The sequence below is a fragment of the Adiantum capillus-veneris genome, chromosome 29, assembly GCF_014529385.1.
Source record: "Adiantum capillus-veneris isolate H3 chromosome 29, ASM1452938v2, whole genome shotgun sequence".
Taxonomy (NCBI): Eukaryota; Viridiplantae; Streptophyta; class Polypodiopsida; order Polypodiales; family Pteridaceae; genus Adiantum; species Adiantum capillus-veneris.
Genome location: NC_140959.1, coordinates 41506227 through 41526122, shown reverse-complemented (window position 1 = coordinate 41526122; position 19896 = coordinate 41506227). Strand labels below are relative to the sequence as shown.

The 19896-nt window shown below is 46.0% G+C and overlaps 1 protein-coding gene, 1 long non-coding RNA gene and 1 pseudogene across 2 annotated transcripts; 1 reads left to right on the top strand and 2 right to left on the bottom strand.

The window, feature by feature from the left end:
- Nucleotides 1-619: 619 nt before the first annotated feature.
- On the bottom strand, nt 620-6095 carry LOC147419088 (uncharacterized). Its single transcript, XR_015187097.1, has 3 exons — nt 6007-6095; nt 5885-5903; nt 620-687 (listed from the first exon to the last, which is right to left on the bottom strand). It is a non-coding gene; the product is annotated as an uncharacterized LOC147419088 (long non-coding RNA).
- LOC147419089 (secreted RxLR effector protein 161-like) lies at nt 4318-5658 on the top strand (annotated as a pseudogene).
- A 453-nt stretch (nt 6096-6548) lies between the features above and the next one.
- Nucleotides 6549-8449, bottom strand: LOC147419087 (omega-hydroxypalmitate O-feruloyl transferase-like). The gene is made up of 2 exons (XM_086505494.1): nt 7978-8449; nt 6549-7871 (listed from the first exon to the last, which is right to left on the bottom strand). Exons 1-2 carry the CDS (start codon nt 8425-8427, stop codon nt 6930-6932), a joined length of 1392 nt encoding a protein of 463 aa, XP_086361620.1. The 5' UTR covers nt 8428-8449; the 3' UTR covers nt 6549-6929.
- Between the last annotated feature and the right edge of the window lie 11447 nt (nt 8450-19896).

Genomic DNA, 19896 nt, shown 5'->3' with positions numbered 1-19896 from the left:
CTCGCCACCAACAATGACGGAGTTTGTGGTGGTGGGTGTACGGGGGGTAGTGTAGTGTGAAGTGAACATTTTGCCTAGTGGAGGCGGATGTGATGGGGACACTGGCAGAGGTGGTGAGTGGCGAGGGGGGCATCTCAAAGCAAGCGGCGCTCATGGCGTGGGCGACTCGTGCAAGAAGAGTCAAACTAGTAAGAAGAGAACTCCTAGTTGTGTTCCTCCATTTTCTTGCTATATGGTCAAATAAAAGTACTATATAGATAGAATGTTGTGACTATAACCATATAGGAGTATTCTCATTATTACATGTTTGCACTCTTACTACATACGTGTATTTGATCTAGTAAGTTTCCTAGCAATTATATTTTTTTTACTATATAGAAATGTGTCCAAAGCTCCTTGTGTCTCAAGCTCTTGCTGGATTTTGGTAGGGTTGGTGTACAATAGAACGGCCTCATGAATGCGGCTTGCGGTTGCTCCCAAGCTCTCCTTATTCAGCTCTCCTGCTGACACGGGACCCACCCGCGCATGAATCACCCCTGGGCCGAAGGAGGTTGCCGGAAGCTTGGGAACGAGGCGCGCCCTTATATTCACCCTGAATCGAAGCGCCACGCGTGCATATTCACATGTAGTGCCAACAAATGCCTCTCCCAATCACATTGCATATATGTCCCAAGAACCGCATGCTACCTGAGGCGAAATAAGTTAATAATTAAACCGCATAATTTCTGGCTCCCAGGATCTTCCCTGGACGAGCAGTTACAACTGTAACTGACAGGCTGGTACATCTCTCATTCTTGAGTCTCTGTGTGTGCACACTCGAGTCTCTGTGTGTGCGTGCCTGTTTGACAACGTGGTATCACAGTAGAGTACACCCAACACCCACCACCCTTCTCTTCACCTAGTGCGCACGCTGCCCTTGCTTGTGGGTGCTCGTTGATCCGGACAGCCAGCATGTCACAGCAAGACCCGGGTAACCTTGCTGCTCAAAGGAGCAGCACTCTCGGATATAGTGAGCGGAATCACTGTCCAGCCCGTCCCTAATAGTCCTAATAGCGCTGATTGGACGGCCAAGGATTTGCAAGCCCAGGCTGAACTCATGTTGCACCTGGCTTATCGACGTCAGGTCCAAATGGTTAGGCGTTGCCAAACCGCAGCCGAAATTTGGACCTTTCTACGTGCTGCCTACCATCGCGAGGACCTGATCACTCGTGTTACGACCCTCAAGAAACTACTTCTTGCTGTGCTTTCTGAACAGCAGGAAATCTCCACGTTTCTTGATAAATGGCGCACCGTATTGGATAATGCCCTCCTCTTAGGCCTTCAATTGGATGAAAGCCTCCAAGCCTTCAAGAAGATGCCATGCGAGGCAGTTCGAGTGCACCTGCACCAGCCATACCCTCCACACAATTTGTTCAGCGTCAATCAAATTTCAGAAGGAGGGGCTCTCGCTGCTTCAACAACACAAGAAACCCAGCCAATAACCCCACTCCTGCAAAAATCTGCAGCCATTGTGGACGCCATGGCCATCATGTTCATGAATGCCAAACCAAACGGCGCGAACAACAACGGAACGACCGTCGTCCACGACCTCAACTACAACACATTGAAGTACCTGCCCTCAGCCAGTATGGTATATGAATCTCTTCAACTTTTTACTTCCCACATTAACTCCATTGGTTTGCTTGCTTCTTCAGTTGCTGCAACAGAGTGGCTACTTGACATCGGTGCAACACACCATATGACACCACACAGTCATTGTCTTCGCGACCTCGCACGCCCGGTTCAAGTCTACCTTGGAGATAATCATAGCCTCAATATAGTAGGGCACGGCCATCTGCATGTCTCCTTACCCAGTGGAGCTCCCGTAATCATACGTGACATCTACCACATACCAGCCCTCAGCCGCAACATCCTTTCAGTTACTGCAGCCACATCTACAGGGTCCTCTATTGAGTTTTTCCATGACTCCTGTTTCATTCACTTTAAACTCCCTACTGGCCAATACGAAATCCTCAAACTCCCTCAAAAGAATCGATTGTATCCGATTCCAATCACCCAATCTGCCCATGATGCTGTGGTAGCTTCGACTTCAACTGTCTCCCTACACCTAACCAAAGCAACATCGACCCTTATGTGGCATTACAGGCTTGGGTATATCAATGGTCCCACACTCCACCGCATGGCGAAGAACAAAGTATGCTCAAGTCTCCCATCGAACCTGTCACCTATTGATCTATGTGAAGGTTGTCTTTTGGGTAAAGCGAGTCACAAGCCCTTCCCTCGATCTCAGACGCGGTCTTCTCAGCTGAATCAATTGGTCCACAGTGATTTATGTGGACCCATGGAGTCAACCTCCCTTGCAGGTTCTGTGTACTTTCTAACATTTATTGATGATTTCAGCAGGTACACTACAATATATTTCTTGAAGCAAAAGTCACAAGTTCTCTCAAGCTTCAAAGAGTACTGCAGGTTGGTAGTGCGACAGCATGATCTACCCGTGCAGGCTCTTCGCTCGGACAATGGAGGAGAGTATGTTACCAATGCATTTAAAAACTTTGGCATGGATGAGGGCATACAACAACAATTCACTGTCCCCTACACACCTCAGCAAAAATGGGGTCGCCGAAAGGAAGAATTGAACCTTAGTTGCAGCTTCACGTGCCATGCTACTCGCGGCATGCCTATCAAAGGCATACTGGGAGGAAGCAATTGCCACTGCCGGCTACCTTCAAAATTGCATACCACATGCAATTGATCCCTAGTATACCCCATACTACCATTGGTTTGGTAAAATTCCAGATCTGCAGCACCTCCGAGTCTTCGGGTGTTTAGCCTACCATGTCAAGGCCCTTTCCCTGCACCACAAACTCGACCCAACCAGCACAAGGATGGTGTTCATGGGCTATGGAGATCGCCTTGGAGTGAAAGCTTACAGGTTGTATGACCCTCAGCTGAAAAAATTTCAGTTTGCTCACTCTGTCTATTTTGATGAATCTTCCATGATCAGTCCACAGGAGGGAGATGCATCTCCTCCCATGCTCACACTACCATCTGGACCCAACACATCAGATCCTCTTATCTCAAGTGTTCCACGGATCGAATGGGAGGAAGCAGATGTTTGGAAACCTTTACCTCGGCCCCATCCCCCTCCTATACCACAGACACCTCCTTCTCCAATTCCAATTGGCACTCCTCTGCCTAAAGGTGCACCTCCTTGGTCTCTTGGGAAAAATACCAAGTCCGTCCTCTTTCCAAAATCTCCAAACCCCTTGTTCCCTGGTCATAATAAACCAGCAGATGTCACAAGGCAATTGTTGATGCCCTCCACAACTCGCCAGCCTCCCCCTCATGTGGCAGATAACCCCATTATTCAGGTTCCTTTGGCGAATGATACATCTTCTCAATCTGCTCTTTCTCCACGGATTTCAAGTCCTCCATCAGACACCAGGGACTTAAGCCCATATGTACCAGTGGAGCCGATCCACCAGCGCCCCTTGCGTGGTCCAAACCCAACCTCTCACCCTTCCAAGTCTTCAAAGGTTCGATCTCTCATGGAGATCTATGAGAAGACAAACCACTCATTGCTCCTGGATCGTTCAGCTGATCAGCCCTCTGGTAATTCCAATACAGCTGAAGTACTCTACCTCCAGGTGCTCCATGCTTCCTCAGACGATCTTGACGCACTTCTCTCTGTTGCTAAATCCATTGATGAAATCTCTTTGGATGAGGCTTTGTCAGGTCCTGAGGCCACATTTTGGCAGCAAGCAATGGAGTCAGAGTACCAATCCCTCATGGATAATGGCACATGGCAGCTGGTCCCTGCTCCACTAGACAGAAAATTGGTGACCTGCAAATGGTTGCTTCGCAAAAAGCTCAATGCTGACGGCACAGTCTCACGCTACAAAACTCGACTTGTGGCGCGAAGATTTACCCAGGTCCCTGGCATGGATTTCACTGAAACGTTTTCTGCTGTGCTTCGCATCACCTCTTTTCGAGTTCTGATTGCAATAGCTGCTCTCTTTGGCGTCCACCTTCATCAAATGGATGTCCGCACTGCCTTTTTAAATGGAGATTTAGAGGAGGAGATCTACATGGAGCAGCCCCAAATGTATATCTCAATGCAACACTCCAATTATGTATGCAGGCTACTCAAGGCCCGTTATGGATTGAAACAATCCCCCAGGCAATGGTATCAAAGGTTCCATCAGTGCATGATCACTCTTGGATATGCACATTTTCAATCTGATGCCAATGTGTATGGCCGTCACTCTGCTGGTGTATTACTGTTTCTCGCCATCTACGTGGATGATATTTTGATGCTCTCTAATTCTGAATCAGCTCTTGAAACAGCAAAGGGTGAACTCCACTCTTCCTTCTCCATGACTGACATGGGGCCCCTCCACTACTGCCTTAGGATTCAAGTCTTGTAGGATCCTTCAAAGGGCTTCATCCGGATTAGCCAAGAGTCTTACATTCAATCCCTACTTAAGAAGTACAATATGTCTGCATGCAAGGGAGTGGAGACTCCTCTCCCAACTTCGCTCAAGCTGAAACAATCGGAATCTGTGTTAGGATTTGAAGGGCAACCTATTCTTTCAAAAGATGGGTTGTAGAAAAATGCACCCTTCCCTATAGAAGGGTCTATTTTTAGTTTGCCCTTCCAATGAGAAAATTTTGCATAATTTACAAGGCAAGATACTATATTGTGTCAATGAGTATAACCAATATACATATATATATTGTAAATGAGCATTAATATATATAAAATGTTTTTTAATTAGCCTTTCCATTGGCATGTATTCTATTTTTTCACCCTTCTCTATAGAAGGATAATTTTTGAACAAGCCCTTCCAATGACAGACTCAAAAAAACTTTGGCCTTCATACGACCGACAAAATGCCTTAAGAAGGGCAGATGGGCATCAACTCCTATCACTGATCGGAATCATCTTCAGTCTTAGCTGCTGCTGATATGGAGTCTTTTCCATATTCCAACATTCTTGGCGGAGTGTGTTACCTAGTAACTTGTACTAGGTCTGACATTTGTTTCGCAGCAAACCTTTTATCTCGCTACATGAAAACTCCAGGTCTAATCCACATCCAACACCTAAAGCGTCTCATGCGCTATCTTCAGCATACGAAGGATTACGACATTTACTATTATGCCCTTCAGCCTCTGCCAACACCCTTCCTTGTTGGCTACTCTGATGCATATTGGGGGGGTGATCAAGATACTCTTCAATCCACCTCAGGATATGCCTTTCTTCTGGCTGGAGGTGCAATCTCCTGGCAAAGCAAGAAACAGGAAAGAGTCACCTTGTCATCGACAGAAGCTGAATATGTTGCAATGATTCTTGCCTTGAAAGAAGGCATTTGCCTTAAACACTTCTCAATGGAGACTACACTCTTCCCGAATCAGCCACTAGTACTTCATTGCGACAATATGTCTGCTATAATGCTTGCAAGGAATCTCTAACACTCAGAAAAGACAAAGCATATAACGATGAAGCTTCAATTCATCAAGGAGCTCATTCAAGAAGGCAGCATCGAGCTCTCCCATGTTCGTACAGAACAACAGTGGGTGGATTTCCTCACGAAGTCCATTCCAAAGGCAAAGCATCTTGAAAGCTGTCAACAGCTCGGCTTAAAATCACTGTGATGGGAATTATCAACTTAGGGGGGTGTGTGGCGAAATAAGTTAATAATTAAGCCACTTAATTTCTGGCTCCCAAGATCTTCCCTGGACGAGTAGTTACAACTGTAACTGACGGGCAATGTCCGTCCCCAATTTGTATTTAAACTGCCCTTGGCAAGCATAACAAACATCTCTCATTCTTGCCTCACACTCGAGTCTCTGTGTGTGCGTGCCTGTTTAACAACACTACCGAGCCTCATATTGAACAACTGCAAAAAAAACAGTGGCCCATGTAAGTCCAGCATTCATTTGCACCAACAAATTTCTTGCAGCATTGCTGGCATTATCAAACTAAACCCTCATGGCACTTACTGCGCCGAGTCCGTTTCTTGTAAAGAATACGGTAACCACATTCTCGACACTGTATCACATCCCCGGGCTTCAATGCATTATCAGCCCCGCAGTCTGAATTCAGCCTAAAAAAGAGAGATAGCAAGGTAACTCAGAACAGCCCGCTTTTAAAAGAATGTATAAGGAGATAGTTGAACAATGAATAAGGAGATATTAAGTATCGCAGGCAAAATGCATTTGATACACCATTACCACAAAGATAAGATACTTGAAACTGCGGCAAAGGCACCTCGCATTTTAACAAAGGTTCTGTAACTTGGCATGAACGCGTCCTGGGATGCTTTAATGAACTGTTTTCCAGCCAACTTTTGTAATATTTTGTTAGGCTAACGACAAGCTTTCTAGGTCTTGTTCATGTTGTGCGATGAAATACATTGACCAATTTTTGAACTGTCGGTGCAAAAACCATACTAAGAAATTTAAGCTAAGTTTTCAATCGAGAATTACACCATAATTTGACGCTGCAACCACAGAAAATTCAAAAAAGCCTGTACTTCCGAAAAAAATTATACTTTGCACTGCTTTTAACACCAGATCTCTTCTCCATGCATTCTGAGAAGTCATTCACCATTCACAGAAAGAAGCCATCAACTACACAAATCTACATAGACTAACCCAAAGTTGCACAAATGCTTCTAGAATAGGGAAAACACGATATCCATTACAAAGCACTAGGTTAGATATTTGCTATGGTATTAAAATGGCACCCCCAATGTAGCCCCTCGAAATTGAATAGCTAGTGGGCCCTCATCAAACGCAACCCAAGGGCCCATACCCGAGCCTCGAGGAGAAGGACTTGCAACGGAACGAAGAGAAATTTCACTCGATAGAGACGTTACTGTATACTTCGAGGCACGCTTTGACATGATGTCGCTGCAAGCTAATTAGCGTGTGTGTGAGCCATTACACATTCCACTCGGCGGCCATGGCTCGGAGAGAAGGCTCGGCAGAAAGCCTCCCATCTCTTTGGAGGTGAGGCGGACGATGAGCTCGAGCTTGCAATCGTCGACGCTGCCCCCTACAAGAGGAGGACGTGGAGGAGGAGGAGATGCCAAGCTGAAGACCCCGGAACCACGCATGGTTGCAGGCCGGATCGCTTTCAGCTCTCCCCAGCCAAAGTCTGCATCATAAAAGCCGATTGTTCGAAGATCGACAATTTCCGTGACCACCACACTAGGATGGTGGACCTCAGCCTGATTATCCCACACATACACCATCTCCCCTGCATCATACCTCTCAAGCTCTTGCTGGATTTTGGTAGGGTTGGTGTACAATAGAACGGCCTCATGAATGCGGCTTGCGGTTGCTCCCAAGCTCTCCTTATTCAGCTCTCCTGCTGACACGGGACCCACCCGCGCGTGAATCACCCCTGGGCCGAAGGAGGTTGCCGGAAGCTTGGGCGACAGGCGCGCTCTTATATTCACCCTGAATCGAAGCGCCACGCGTGCATCCTGGTCCTGCGTCTCTGCCCTCGTGCGAGCCTTCCACACGTGGGCGGCTAGACACTCGAAGGACGTAAATGGGCCCCCATCAGCTGCCTCCACCTTCAATTTCTCCACCGTGTTTGCAGTGACGGGCACCATGCTCACCTGCAGATCTTCATGGGGTGCTATTGCAGGGCGGCCGCGTGTCCTTAGACGTGGCAACTGCCGTGGGGACACACTGTCCAGCTGACGGCGCAGGTGGTGAGGTGGAGCGGACAGTTCAGCCACTCCGTTGCAGAGCTCGGCCCAGCTCTTCATCATGCTCGCGAAGGAGAAGCCATCAAAAAGCGCGTGATCACTCGAGCACCCTATCGCTACGCCACCGCCCAGAAAGCTCGTCACCTGCAAGACAGACTTATATACGTTATGACGTAGAGCACGCAACGATAGTGAGCAGTTATAACTGAGGGAAGGACTTAAAAAACACGTACGACAAGCAAGAGATCACCTGCACAGACATAACCGGATCTTCGGGGCGAAGCCGGCTATCGGTGCGAGTGAGCCGCGCAAAAAAGTCCTGCACTCGAAAACCCTCTCCTTGGAGCTGCCCAAAATCCACATCCAAACAGCAGGCCTCTATGAACTCAACCCCAGCATCATTGCAATCTAGGACGATAAGGGGTGGGTCACCGGAGTTGACATTATCATCACTTGTATGAGGTACAAGACGTCCAGCGACGGGGTAGAAGTGGACCAAGAGCATGGAGAGGCTTTTTTTGAGGCTCTGGACAATGGCCTTAAAGTCATGATGGCCCGGCTTGGTGCTGTAGAAATGGACAGTGCGGGCATAGCCAAACTCACTCCAGTAGAGATCCACACCGTTTAAGACCAGGGTATGGCGCTTGGTTGGGGTGACAGGCTTCACCAAACTAGTCTCCACAATATGGATCTTCGCCATACTCCTACCTCAGCTGTACCTCAGCTCTATCTACTTATGCACCACCCACCTATATATATAGGCTCGGGATATCGCTTCTTTTGAATTGAATATCGCGAGGACCAGCTTTCACGTGGGATACGTTGGTATAATCTGCATGCAGGGGGGACGTGGATTGATGGGGAAATCTTGGTTACGGTGCATGATAGGAGAGTATTTTTCAGACTGCACGTTCTCGCGCACGCATTCCCTCTGATCCTGGTTATGGTGCATGATAGGAAAGTATTATTTAGACTGCACGTTCTCGCGCACGCATTCCCTCCTGAGTCCTTTTAGTCCACCTTCATGCGGTTCACACTTGAAGCCAAAATCTGCCGCTGCATTTCCCACGAATTGCAGGAGGTAATGTTTTGACGCCATTGGCTGCTGCAGGGTGGGGTCGTGTGCGAGTTAATGTTTTAACGGAATGGGCGCTGTATAGTGCTCACTGCTTGGCAATGTTGGCATAATAGCTCCTCGTCCGACGGGTAGGTAGAGGCCGCCCGATTCTGTGGCGGGTCCGGAAAACAGTCTGAACCATGTCAACCCATATATAGTTACGAGCCTCCTAGAGTAAAGATTTTTCCTATTTTTATGAAGATCGCGAGGATCTTTCACGTGGTATACGTAACACGTTGGTAATAATGGTGAGACTTATCAGCAGTAGTTTTTGCCCTCGATCTTCAACTTCGGCAGGAAAAGAAATGGAGCAATCGCCATCATGCCCTTGCCATCGCTGCGCTTAGAGCTCCGCCCGCCATGCTATGTCTCTTTGAGCTTTCATCTCGCTTCCCGGCTCTCGAACGACACAAAACTCATCCACAATCATGTTTCACGTGAGGACCTTTCACGTGGGATACGTTGGCATAATCTGCATGCAGGCCGAACGTGGATTGAGGGGGAAATCGAGGGGAAACTTGGTTATGGTGCATGATAGGAGAGTATTATTCTCTTTTGGTTATATTTGGGCCTCCTAGGCCTCGTGGCAAAGCAAGGCATGTCGGTTGTCGATCGAATGTAGCCGTTAGGTCATCGTTGACCAAAAAGACAACACGCGGAGCACACATGCAGTCTCAAACCCCCGACCTCGCGTCCCAGAAGCACTGTCCTAACCACTGCACTACGTGTGTGCATTTGAACAGGATGTGGCGCATGCTGTACATATCTTTAAAATGTCTGCTGCCCCCTCAAAAAGCGACGTGATCGGCTGGGCCAGTCACGCCCACCTACACGTGGCCTACCGGGCCGATATTTAACCAAAGCCAGTATTATTTAGAGTGCACGTTCTCGCGCACGCATTTCCTCGGATCCTGGTTATGGTGCATGATAGGAGAGTATTATTCAGACTGCACGTTCTCGCGCACGCATTCCCTCCCGAGTCCTTTTAATCCACCTTCATGCGATTTTTTTGTTAGAAAATTTCAGAAAAGTAGTAAATTAGATTAAAAAGAGAAGAAAAATTGAAAGAGTTACAAATTCCAATAATAGGGGTTCGGGACCCAAGGCTAAAGAGGGGAGTGCGAGATGTTACAAATTACTAGAGGCCATTAATAACCTCTGGGGAGAGTACAATGAAAATAGAATAGAGACCCATTGTTGCCAACTGGATTGGATCCTCTGAAGACCCTATACAATGTGTCTGAAGAAGCTTCAACCATCCTAGAAAGGGCTTTTTGATTTATGGCCTGAATATCATGATGTAGGGAGAAGTAAGGGTGTTCTTTAACACCCTGGAAAAGAGCTGAATTCCTTGAGAGCCAGACATTCCAAAGATAAGAATCCCTCCACAAGTTCCAAAGAGCTATGCCCAAATTTTTATAGATGCCTAGAAGCAAATTTTGTGCCGTAATGGAGCTGGGTGAACAATTTGAAGACTTTGTTGTAAATAGGCCAGGCTTTTCTGGTTACAAGGGCAGTAATAAAAGAAATGTTCAATAGTTTCCACTTGAGATTGACATCTGGGACAGAGTCGAGGAAGGTTTAAGAGCTTTCTAGCAATATCTCCGACCCACAAACTGTTGTGAAGGATTAACCATAGTAGTTGTAATTATGGAGCCTGGTTTACCCCTTGTAATCTTCTGTGGTAAAAGTGCACATTTGTAAGGCCCCCATTATAAGGAGAAGCCATCGTGCGTGAAGGAAAATCACTTGCTGGAAACCATAATTTTCACTGCCAAAATTCAGGGGCAACTTTAGGGATTTTTTTTTCACTCGTCGGAATATTCCTTTTTGCCGAAATATTATGGCCGGCCGGCGGCCGGAAAGTGGGTGGGAAACAACCGTTGGTTGGCCGGTGGGACCGGTGGCCGGTGGTCGGAAGTCAATGGCCGGTGGTCGGTGGCCGAATTCAAAAGCGGACTTGTCTTCTCAAGGGTGGCCACACATGGGCGGATTGGAGGGTCTGATTTGTACTTATCTACACAAGGGCGGCTACACATGGCTGCCTCTCATGAGAGAGGGCAACCCTTTTGGCCTATAAAAGGAGGCCATTTCTAGACACATTTTATAGTGTGAAGTTGATGCAACAAGGTGAGTGTGAGATGGTGAGAGTGAAGCAAGGCGGGAGCTCCATTAAAGATATAATCCCTTTGTAAACTACTTCTTGTTTTGAAGTACTAAAGCCATTGAGTGGCTGCTTTCCCGTGGACGTAGCCCACATTGGGTGAACCACGTATATCATGTGTACTCTCTCTCTCTCTCTCTCTACTCTATAATCTCGTGTATGTAAATATGTCTCTCTCTATTAAGTAATCTACTCAATTATCTATTTAGCTACGTCTTATTTACTAACAATTGGTATCAAAGCAAGGTTTTCTCGTAGCTAAATTATCTCAAGGAAAGGATTCCTTGAATTGAGTGGGAGTTATGGCGGAGGAAGGGAAGCTCAAGATTGAGAAGTTCAACGGCAAAAAATACCAACATTGGAAGATGCAGATTGAAGACTATCTCTACCAGAAGGACCTCTATTTGCCACTAGACGTTCTTGCAAAGAAGCCCGCAACGATGGCAGATGAAGCATGGATTGTCCTTGATCGAAAGTCCCTGGGAACAATCCGGTTAAGCTTGGCGTCAATGGTGGCCTTCAATGTTTCGGAGATGAAGACCATAGAGGACTTGATGAAATCACTTGACGACTTCTACGAGAAACCATCGGCATCCAATAAGGTATTTCTTATGAAGCGCTTATTCAATCTAAAGATGGCAGAGAAGGATTCAGTTGCAGAACACCTAAATGACTTTAGCACAAATATAAGTCAACTTCGATCGGTGAAAATCAATTTCGATGACGAAGTGCGAGCTCTCCTTATACTATCATCTCTACCGGATAGTTGGGACAGCCTTGTGATGGCTGTAAGTAATTCTATTTCTGGCACAAATACTCTTAAGTTTGATGATGTTGTGGGTGTTCTCCTAAGCAAAGAAATACGAAGGAGAAGCACAAGAGAATCATCAAGTGCTGCACTGTTAGTGGAAACAAGAGGAAGGCCTAAGGAGAGGTTCAAAAACCAAAAGGGTCGTGATCGCTCAAGGCGGAGCAAGTCACGCACAAAGTCAGTTCTTGAATGTTGGAACTGCAGCAAGAAGGGCCACGTCAAAAAGGATTGTTGGTCCAAGAAGAAGAAGGAGACAGAGTCCCAAGACAACAAGCCAACATCGGAGGCCCATGTGGCAGGTAAAGTAGAGCAAGATGCTCTAATTCTCTCATTAGACAATGTGTCTAATTCCTGGATAGTAGATTCCGGGGCTTCATTCCATGCGACACCACACAAGCAACATTTCCAAGACTACACCAAAGATAATTTTGGGTATGTATACTTGGGAGATGATGAAGCTTGTGAGATTGTCGGCAAAGGTACAGTTTCAAACTGATAACGGAAATGAATGGAAGCTTAAAGATATTAGGCATGTTCCTTCTCTTCGCAAAAATTTGATCTCTACACAACAATTGGACGATGAAGGTCACAACATTACATTCGGAAACAAACGGTGGATAGAAGCCTAAGATCAAAGCTAGATGCAAAGTCCAAAAAGTGTTTCTTCATTGGCTATAGAGAAGGTGACTTTGGGTATCGCCTATGGAATCCTGAAGATGGTAAAATCTTAAGGAGTAGGGATGTAATTTTTAACGAAAAAAATATGTACAAAGATTACTTGGAAAGAAAACAAACAAAAGAAACAGGTGATGAGTACATGGAGCTTGAGGACGGTGAAGACTCAAGGACTACAAACGGTGACAATGTGCAACAACGTCAACCAAATGAGGAGCCTCAACCTATTCTCCGAAGATCTACAAGAGCAAGTAGACCTCCAGAAAGGTTTATTCCTTCCTTCAATCATCTCTTGATCTCAGATTCTGGAGAGCCAGAATCATACGAAGAAGCTCTGCAACATGAATCCAAAGAAGAATGGACGAAGAGCATGCAAGTGGAGATGGACTCACTACATCGCAACCAAACATGGGAGTTGGTTGAGTTGCCTAAAGGTAAGCGGGCACTTCAAAACAAATGGGTGTACAAGCTGAAGGAAGAAGAAGGTGGGAAGAAAAGGTACAAGTCTAGGCTTGTGGTAAAAGGGTTTTCTCAAAAGAAAGGTATTGACTTCAATGAAATATTTTCTCCTGTTGTAAAAATGAACTCAATTAGGTTTGTATTAAGACTTGTGGCTGCTCATGATCTAAATCTCGAGCAAATGGATGTAAATACGGCATTCCCTCACGGTGACTTAGAGGAGGAAATCTACATGCTTCAACCAAAGCGGTATGAAGTAAAAGGTAAGGAGAAAATGGTTTGCAGATTAAAGAAGAGCTTGTATGGCTTAAATCAAGCATCAAGACAATGGTACTTGAAGTTTGATCGATGGATGTTGAATCATGGATTCACAAGATGCAACTCGGATCACTGCATCTACACGAAGAATTTGGGAGATGGGAAATTCATCATCCTAATGTTGTATGTTGATGACATGTTGATTGCAAGTACTAACATGCAGAACATCAAAGACCTAAAAGAGGAGCTGTCTAAATCTTTTTCAATGAAAATTTAGGTGTTGCAAAGAGGATACTTGGTATGAAAATATCAAGGGACAGGACGAATGTTAACCCTCACGGCACACGGACACCCCATCACCTACGATGGACGCGTATTATGTATTTGGTAGAGTCAGGTACCGGGCTTGTCGATCCAATAGGGAAAGGTAGAGTGATCGCCAATGAGAGGCGCACTTTAACTTGGACATTCAAGGGATTAGTTGGCTAAGCATGGGCGCCCAAGTGTGAATGGGGTGAGCTCCTATAAAAGCCAACTAAACCTAATTTTTACTCATTCTCTCATTTATGCAATTGAAGAGTGCTCTTGCTCCATCTCCATCTTCTTCTTCTTCACCTCCTTGTGTGTGTGTGTGTGTGTGAGAGAGAGAGAGAGAGAGAGAGAGAGGGAGAGTGTGTGTGCGATCGAGCATTACGAAGGCACGACGGCGGCGAAGCGGTTGAGCGCGGCACGACTGCAGCTTCTTCTTCATCGCGGCGAGGAATCCACCACGAAGGCGAGCGTAGAGCGGTGAGTGACACACCCTTTGTATTCTTGAGCTTGCTAGTTTAGGCTTGTTGTGTGCTTGGAGCCGTTTGTGGCTCGCATACGGTGTATTGGCAAGTCCCTTGCTTCGACAGTGCGGCAAGGAGTGCACATTTTTGGCACCGTTGCCGGGGATATGCCCTACACTAAGCTCGGTTAGCACTTTACGCTTCCTTGTGGTGCAATTTCTATCATAGGAAAGGCAGGGAAGGAGTGTGTGGAGATTTCTGTTTTTTTGCGTTTTCTGCATTTGCTGTCAAGTTTCAATTTCTGCTATTGTCTGCGTTTTTTGAATTTCTGTAATTTCTGCATTTTCAAGTTCGGCGTTTTCAATTTCTGTAATTTTTTGCATTTCTGCGTTTTTTTAATTTTCTGCAATTTCTGCATTTTCTGCAATTTCTGCGTTTTTTCTGCAATTTCTGCATTTCTGCGTTTTCAATTTCTGCGTATCTGCGGTTTTTCAATTTCTGCGTTTTCTGAAATTTCTGCATATCTGCGTTTTCAATTTCTGTATTTTCTGCACAAAAAAAAAATCGGAAATTAAAAACGCGAGTGAGCGGGCGGCCAAATTTTTCGAAAATAAAAAACGTGACTCTTAAAACGGACGGGTTGGTTTGTATAAAAGATAGATCGGGATCGGGATCATTTTCCCAAGCCCAAGCCCAAGCCCAGGCCTAAGTCCTCAGTCTTATGATATATACTAGACTCACTCTTATAAAACCGCAGATACGCAGAAATTGAAAATGCAGAAATGCAGAAATTGCAGAAAAAACGCAGAAATTGCAGAAAAAACGCAGAAATTGCAGAAAATACAGAAATTGCAGAAAATTAAAAAAACGCAGAAATGCAGAAAATTGCAGAAATTAAAAACGCGAGTGAGCGGGCGGCCAAATTTTTCGAAAATAAAAAACGTGACTCTTAAAACGGACGGGTTGGTTTGTATAAAAGATAGATCGGGATCGGAATCATTTTCCCAAGCCCAAGCCCAAGCCCAGGCCCAGGCCCAGGCCTCAGTCCTATGATATATACTAGACTCACTCTTATATATATACCCTACTCCCTCAAGAGAGAATGAGAGCATGTGGGACAAGTCCTCCACTCTCCTCCTTTCTCTTCCCACTTGCACCCTTAGACTTTCTAGTTTGGGCCTAGTTCCCTACTGGAAATTGACAGTTTTAGGGATTCCGAGAGCATAGAGTGACCAAACGGAGGGCTGTAAAGCACGGCACGACCCTCTGACCGATACGCTCGTTTCGAGCTATCACACGGCCCATTCCATGACACGCTCTAAAAAATCTAGCAAAAAAACAAACAAAAAACACGCTAAAAACTAGTCACAAGACCTCCTAGAGCAGCTTTTTGACACCTTAGGGTATCAGAAGCACATGCACTTACGCTCTGGGTGGGTGCTAGAACACGAGCACATTGGTAGTGCCTCTGTTCATACGGACACCCATTACCCATCCACGATAAGCTCTAGACCCTCAGCAGGGACACAAGGTAGCACCACCCAAGACCCTAAAATAGCCGCTAGTGATTCCTCCTCCGACTCAGAAATCATGGAAGCATACCCTACCCAAAACACTGAGAGAGAAGGCCATGCACCTCCCGAATCTCCACAGCCTAGTACTAGTATGTTTAGCCGTTTCATGGAAACATTAGGTAGAGCTACTCGCTCGGAACCTGATGCAAATGAAGCACACGAAGGGGGTGGGGAAGTGGAATCTCCTTTCACATCGCACGTGGACCCCACACCCCCAAAGAGTGTCCATGTGGATATCCTACCAACTTCTTACCAAGAAGGCCCTGTTGAGCTGCCTCCTTCAGAAGTTCCCTCTAGAGTACCGTTGGTGACAAGTAAAACCACGGGGAGCAACATTGCTTCTACCTCACAAGAAACCGTTAACACGTCGAATCTAGAAGGATTGTTCATTAATGATCATTGGACATACGACCTCCACACTGAGGTGTTGACGGATCTACACTCTGGCCACGCCTACCATGTAGGATGGATAGAGATTGTACAATCCACCTCTAGTGCCACGAGCATCGAAGATCAACAAAAAATGATATGTAATGTTATCCATGGCATTATTCAATCAGAAAGGAAAAACCGAGGGGTAAATATACTCTCAGCTGGCCCCATGATATTTCTGGATACGAGCAAGGCTCAACAGCCTACTCTATCACAAATGGAGACTCCTCTAATGAGCCCCATGGACCCATCTTACGTCATTTCACCTGGGGTCTCTATGCAATCTGAGCCTCCGAGCGAAAACTTTAGTTTCCCTAACTTGGCTCAACCCTCTATCAAGGAAAACACAGTGCTTACTCCAGGGATAAGCCTGACAGAGAATGTACCGATGACATCTACGGTTAGCGCAGTGCCACTACCTAGTGTCGTAGTACCTAATATGGGGCCTCGACCGTATGTGCCTCTAGCCCCTTATGCACACATGACCCCCACACCTCCAATAGTACCACTTGCTTATGCTCCTCGAGTGCCGCTCCCTAGCTCTTATCCGAGTGGACCTATGCCCGGTTATGTTCCATATCCTGCATCATCTACACATATGCCAATACCGGTACCCGTTCCTCTCCCACATATGATTCCAAGAGTACCTCCACCGGCCCTGCCTCCTCACATAGGTGACTTGGCAGCGTTTGCTCAAACCATAGGTCGATCTATCGCGGAAAATATGCGTCACGTATCTGATAGAGAGCCTAGAAGTAAGGCAGTACAAATTGCCAAACTCACGCAAAAATTCAATGGGGACGAAGATGCTAGAAAACACATTGAAGTGTTTGAACAAGTATGTGATTCCTTAGGGGAACGCAACGAACTACATAAGTGCAATGCCTTAAGCTTGATGTTAAGTGGGAAGGCTGGAGATTGGTATAGGACCCTAAGGGTGGACGAGAAAACAATCTACCCTACCCTTCGAAGGTTGTTTCTAAAGGAGTACATACGAGAAGGTGTGCTTTGGGGTGTAGCATCTCAGCTACAGAAGGCCGAACGTAAGGAAGGAGAGTCAGTAAGGGACTTCATTAGTCGTCTAAAGCACTTAAACTCTCGCTGCCCTGTAAATGAGCGCTTCAACAATAACCAACTACTTGATCGATTCATTCGAGGGTTGAGGAATGAAGGAATCTATAATGGACTAGTGATTAGAGGTATCACAACCTGGGAAGATGTCACTGCCAATGCAATCCAACTAGAGGACAACTTGATGATAGCAGGCATGAGGGTGTCTACCGACACGAGATCCACTAGCTCACAAGCCATTGAGTATGAACCCATGACTGCAAAGCCCATTGCCAATGAGCCAAAGGTATTTGAGACATTCTTGACAGACCTCACCAAGGCAATCCAAGAGTCTCTTAAGGATAATCGACCCCCTCAAAATAGTCACATGTATCCAAGAAGGGAGCAACAATGGTGTTCCATTTGCTTAGGTCCACATAGCACTAGTGAGTGCCCTACGTTTAGAGTAAAATTTAATGGAACTTGCAACGCATGTGGTAGGTATGGTCACCAAGCTAAGGATTGCTTAATGATCAAACGTATGATGGCAAATAGACCACCTGTAGCCTGGAAGGATGCGCCTCGACCTCCTGTATTGATGCCTACTCCACCTGTTGAGCAACTACCGCAACACATGGTCCCTAGATCTCAAAATGTTGTACAAGCTACACCGCTACCACCTCCTGTGCTAGGACCGCAGCTCCCGCATCCAAGAGTCGCCCCTATGAACCAAGTGGGTTGCGAGCCATCAAATGCTTATGCAGATGGCTGTGAGGAGGAAATAGACACTAGTATTGCCTACGGATTTGATACCTTGGAAGAATGTCCTATATACTACATGGAAGATTGTTGGGGACAAGTCAAGCCGGTTTATCAAGCTGCTGCTCTCGCATCCAGAGGTCAAAATATCAACACCCAGGCTAGGAGGCCACCTCTTCAATGCTACGAGTGTGGTGGACCACATCGAGCAGCGGAGTGCCCTATTAGGCTGCAAAAGAATGCTGCACAGATGCAAATGAATCAAGGGAGCACGTCTGCAATGCCAATACTCACATGTAATCATTGTGGCATAGATCACTTGATTGCCCAATGCCCCTATAACCCAAATGCGCCTAAAATCACACCCCTGAATTTGGTCGAAATTGCTAGTGTGACATCGCCAATACCACCCGTCGCACCCGCTTATGCGATTACACGGTCCATGCTTCAAGGGCCAGGCCATATCCTCAAAGAGAGAGATACCGCGTCAGTTATCCAAGCAAAGAAAAAGAAGACACGAAGGAAGAAGTCGCAGAATACAGAAAATTCAAAGCCAAGTTTCAAAACAAACATAGGAACAGGAGATGACCCCGTGTATATGAATGACCTCGAGGATGATTCAGATTTAATCGATACAATGGAGACTAGAACCAATACCACAAAGGGAAAGACCGACAAAGAAAACCGTAACATGGAACCAAATGAAAACCGAATAAGAGAAAATCATAAAGATCCTCTGAAAACACCACAAGTGTTTCCAAATCCAATCCAAGACCCCCAAGATAAACCGCAGGGGCAAAAAGGGAAGAATCGTAAAAAGAAGATTGGGACGTACCCAAACCCAGTAGACGAGATTGAGCAGGTGAAACATCTAAGAGGTTTAGTGGAGGAGACTCAAAGGAAACTAGAACCAGAACCCACGCAGGTCAAAATTCATGACACAGTGTTTCCCACGCAAGTTCATCCACCCCACATGAACCATAGACCGTTAGCCATATCTAGTATCATCCAAGAAGGGAGTGAGGACAGGACATCAGAAAGTGAGCATACACCCTTCTTGTTGGAAAGGATGTTTAACGAAGGAATACCTGATTCCATTGAGAAATATGAGATTCCATCCTCACCAGTTCCTAGTCAAGGACCTACACCCTGCAAAACACCAATGAATGTTGCCAAACTAGTGGACTTCATGTCTTCTGAGGTCCGAACCACGATCATAGCAAAGCTGTATGGAGATCCTGAGTTATTCCTTGCACTTCGAGCATTCCTTAATGGAGAGCTACGAACGGGATTACCGCAGTTTGCGCAACCAAATAGGCCTGACTCGATTATGATTGATGAGGAAAATCATGGGCAATCACTTGACTTAGATGGACACGAGTCTGTGATCGAGGTACCCATTAACGAATTAGGGCAGTATTTTGAAGGCGACGAGTCTAATGCGACCCTATCTATCACTACCAAGGGATTAACTATAAAGGGAATTCTTGATGGTGGTGCGGGAGTTAGCATCGTTACAAAAGATTGTTGGGAATCCATGGGAAAACCCCGCCTCAGTGTTACTAACATTGTGGTAAAGATGGCAAATGGTACCATAGCCAAACCTATGGGGATGCTCAAGGATCTTAAGATCAAAGTTCTAGGACACAAGGTACGACATACGTTCATTGTAATGGATTTCTCTAAACACCTTATGTCATATGAAATGATTTTAGGACGACCATTCATGAGGGAAGCACAAATGGTTCACGATTGGTCTAAAAATCATGTCTATTTGCAATTCCAAGACTCTGTCCTTAGAGTGGATTTGGTGACTGGTAAGGTACACCCCTTAGGGAGTAAAACCATTATTGATCATCGCTCTGACACCACAGTTCACTCGGCCCCACTACAATATTGTTACACTTGTAAGAAGGATATAGACATTGGCCAAGATTCTCCTTATATGGATATCCTACCTGGTATGACGGAATCAGACAATGTAGACTGGGTCCACCTAGCATCAACCATAGACACTTGGGGAAATAGGGGGACGACCTGGGTAACACCTGAGGGGGATGAAATGCATGTACCCTTAAATATGCTACAAGCAATGCA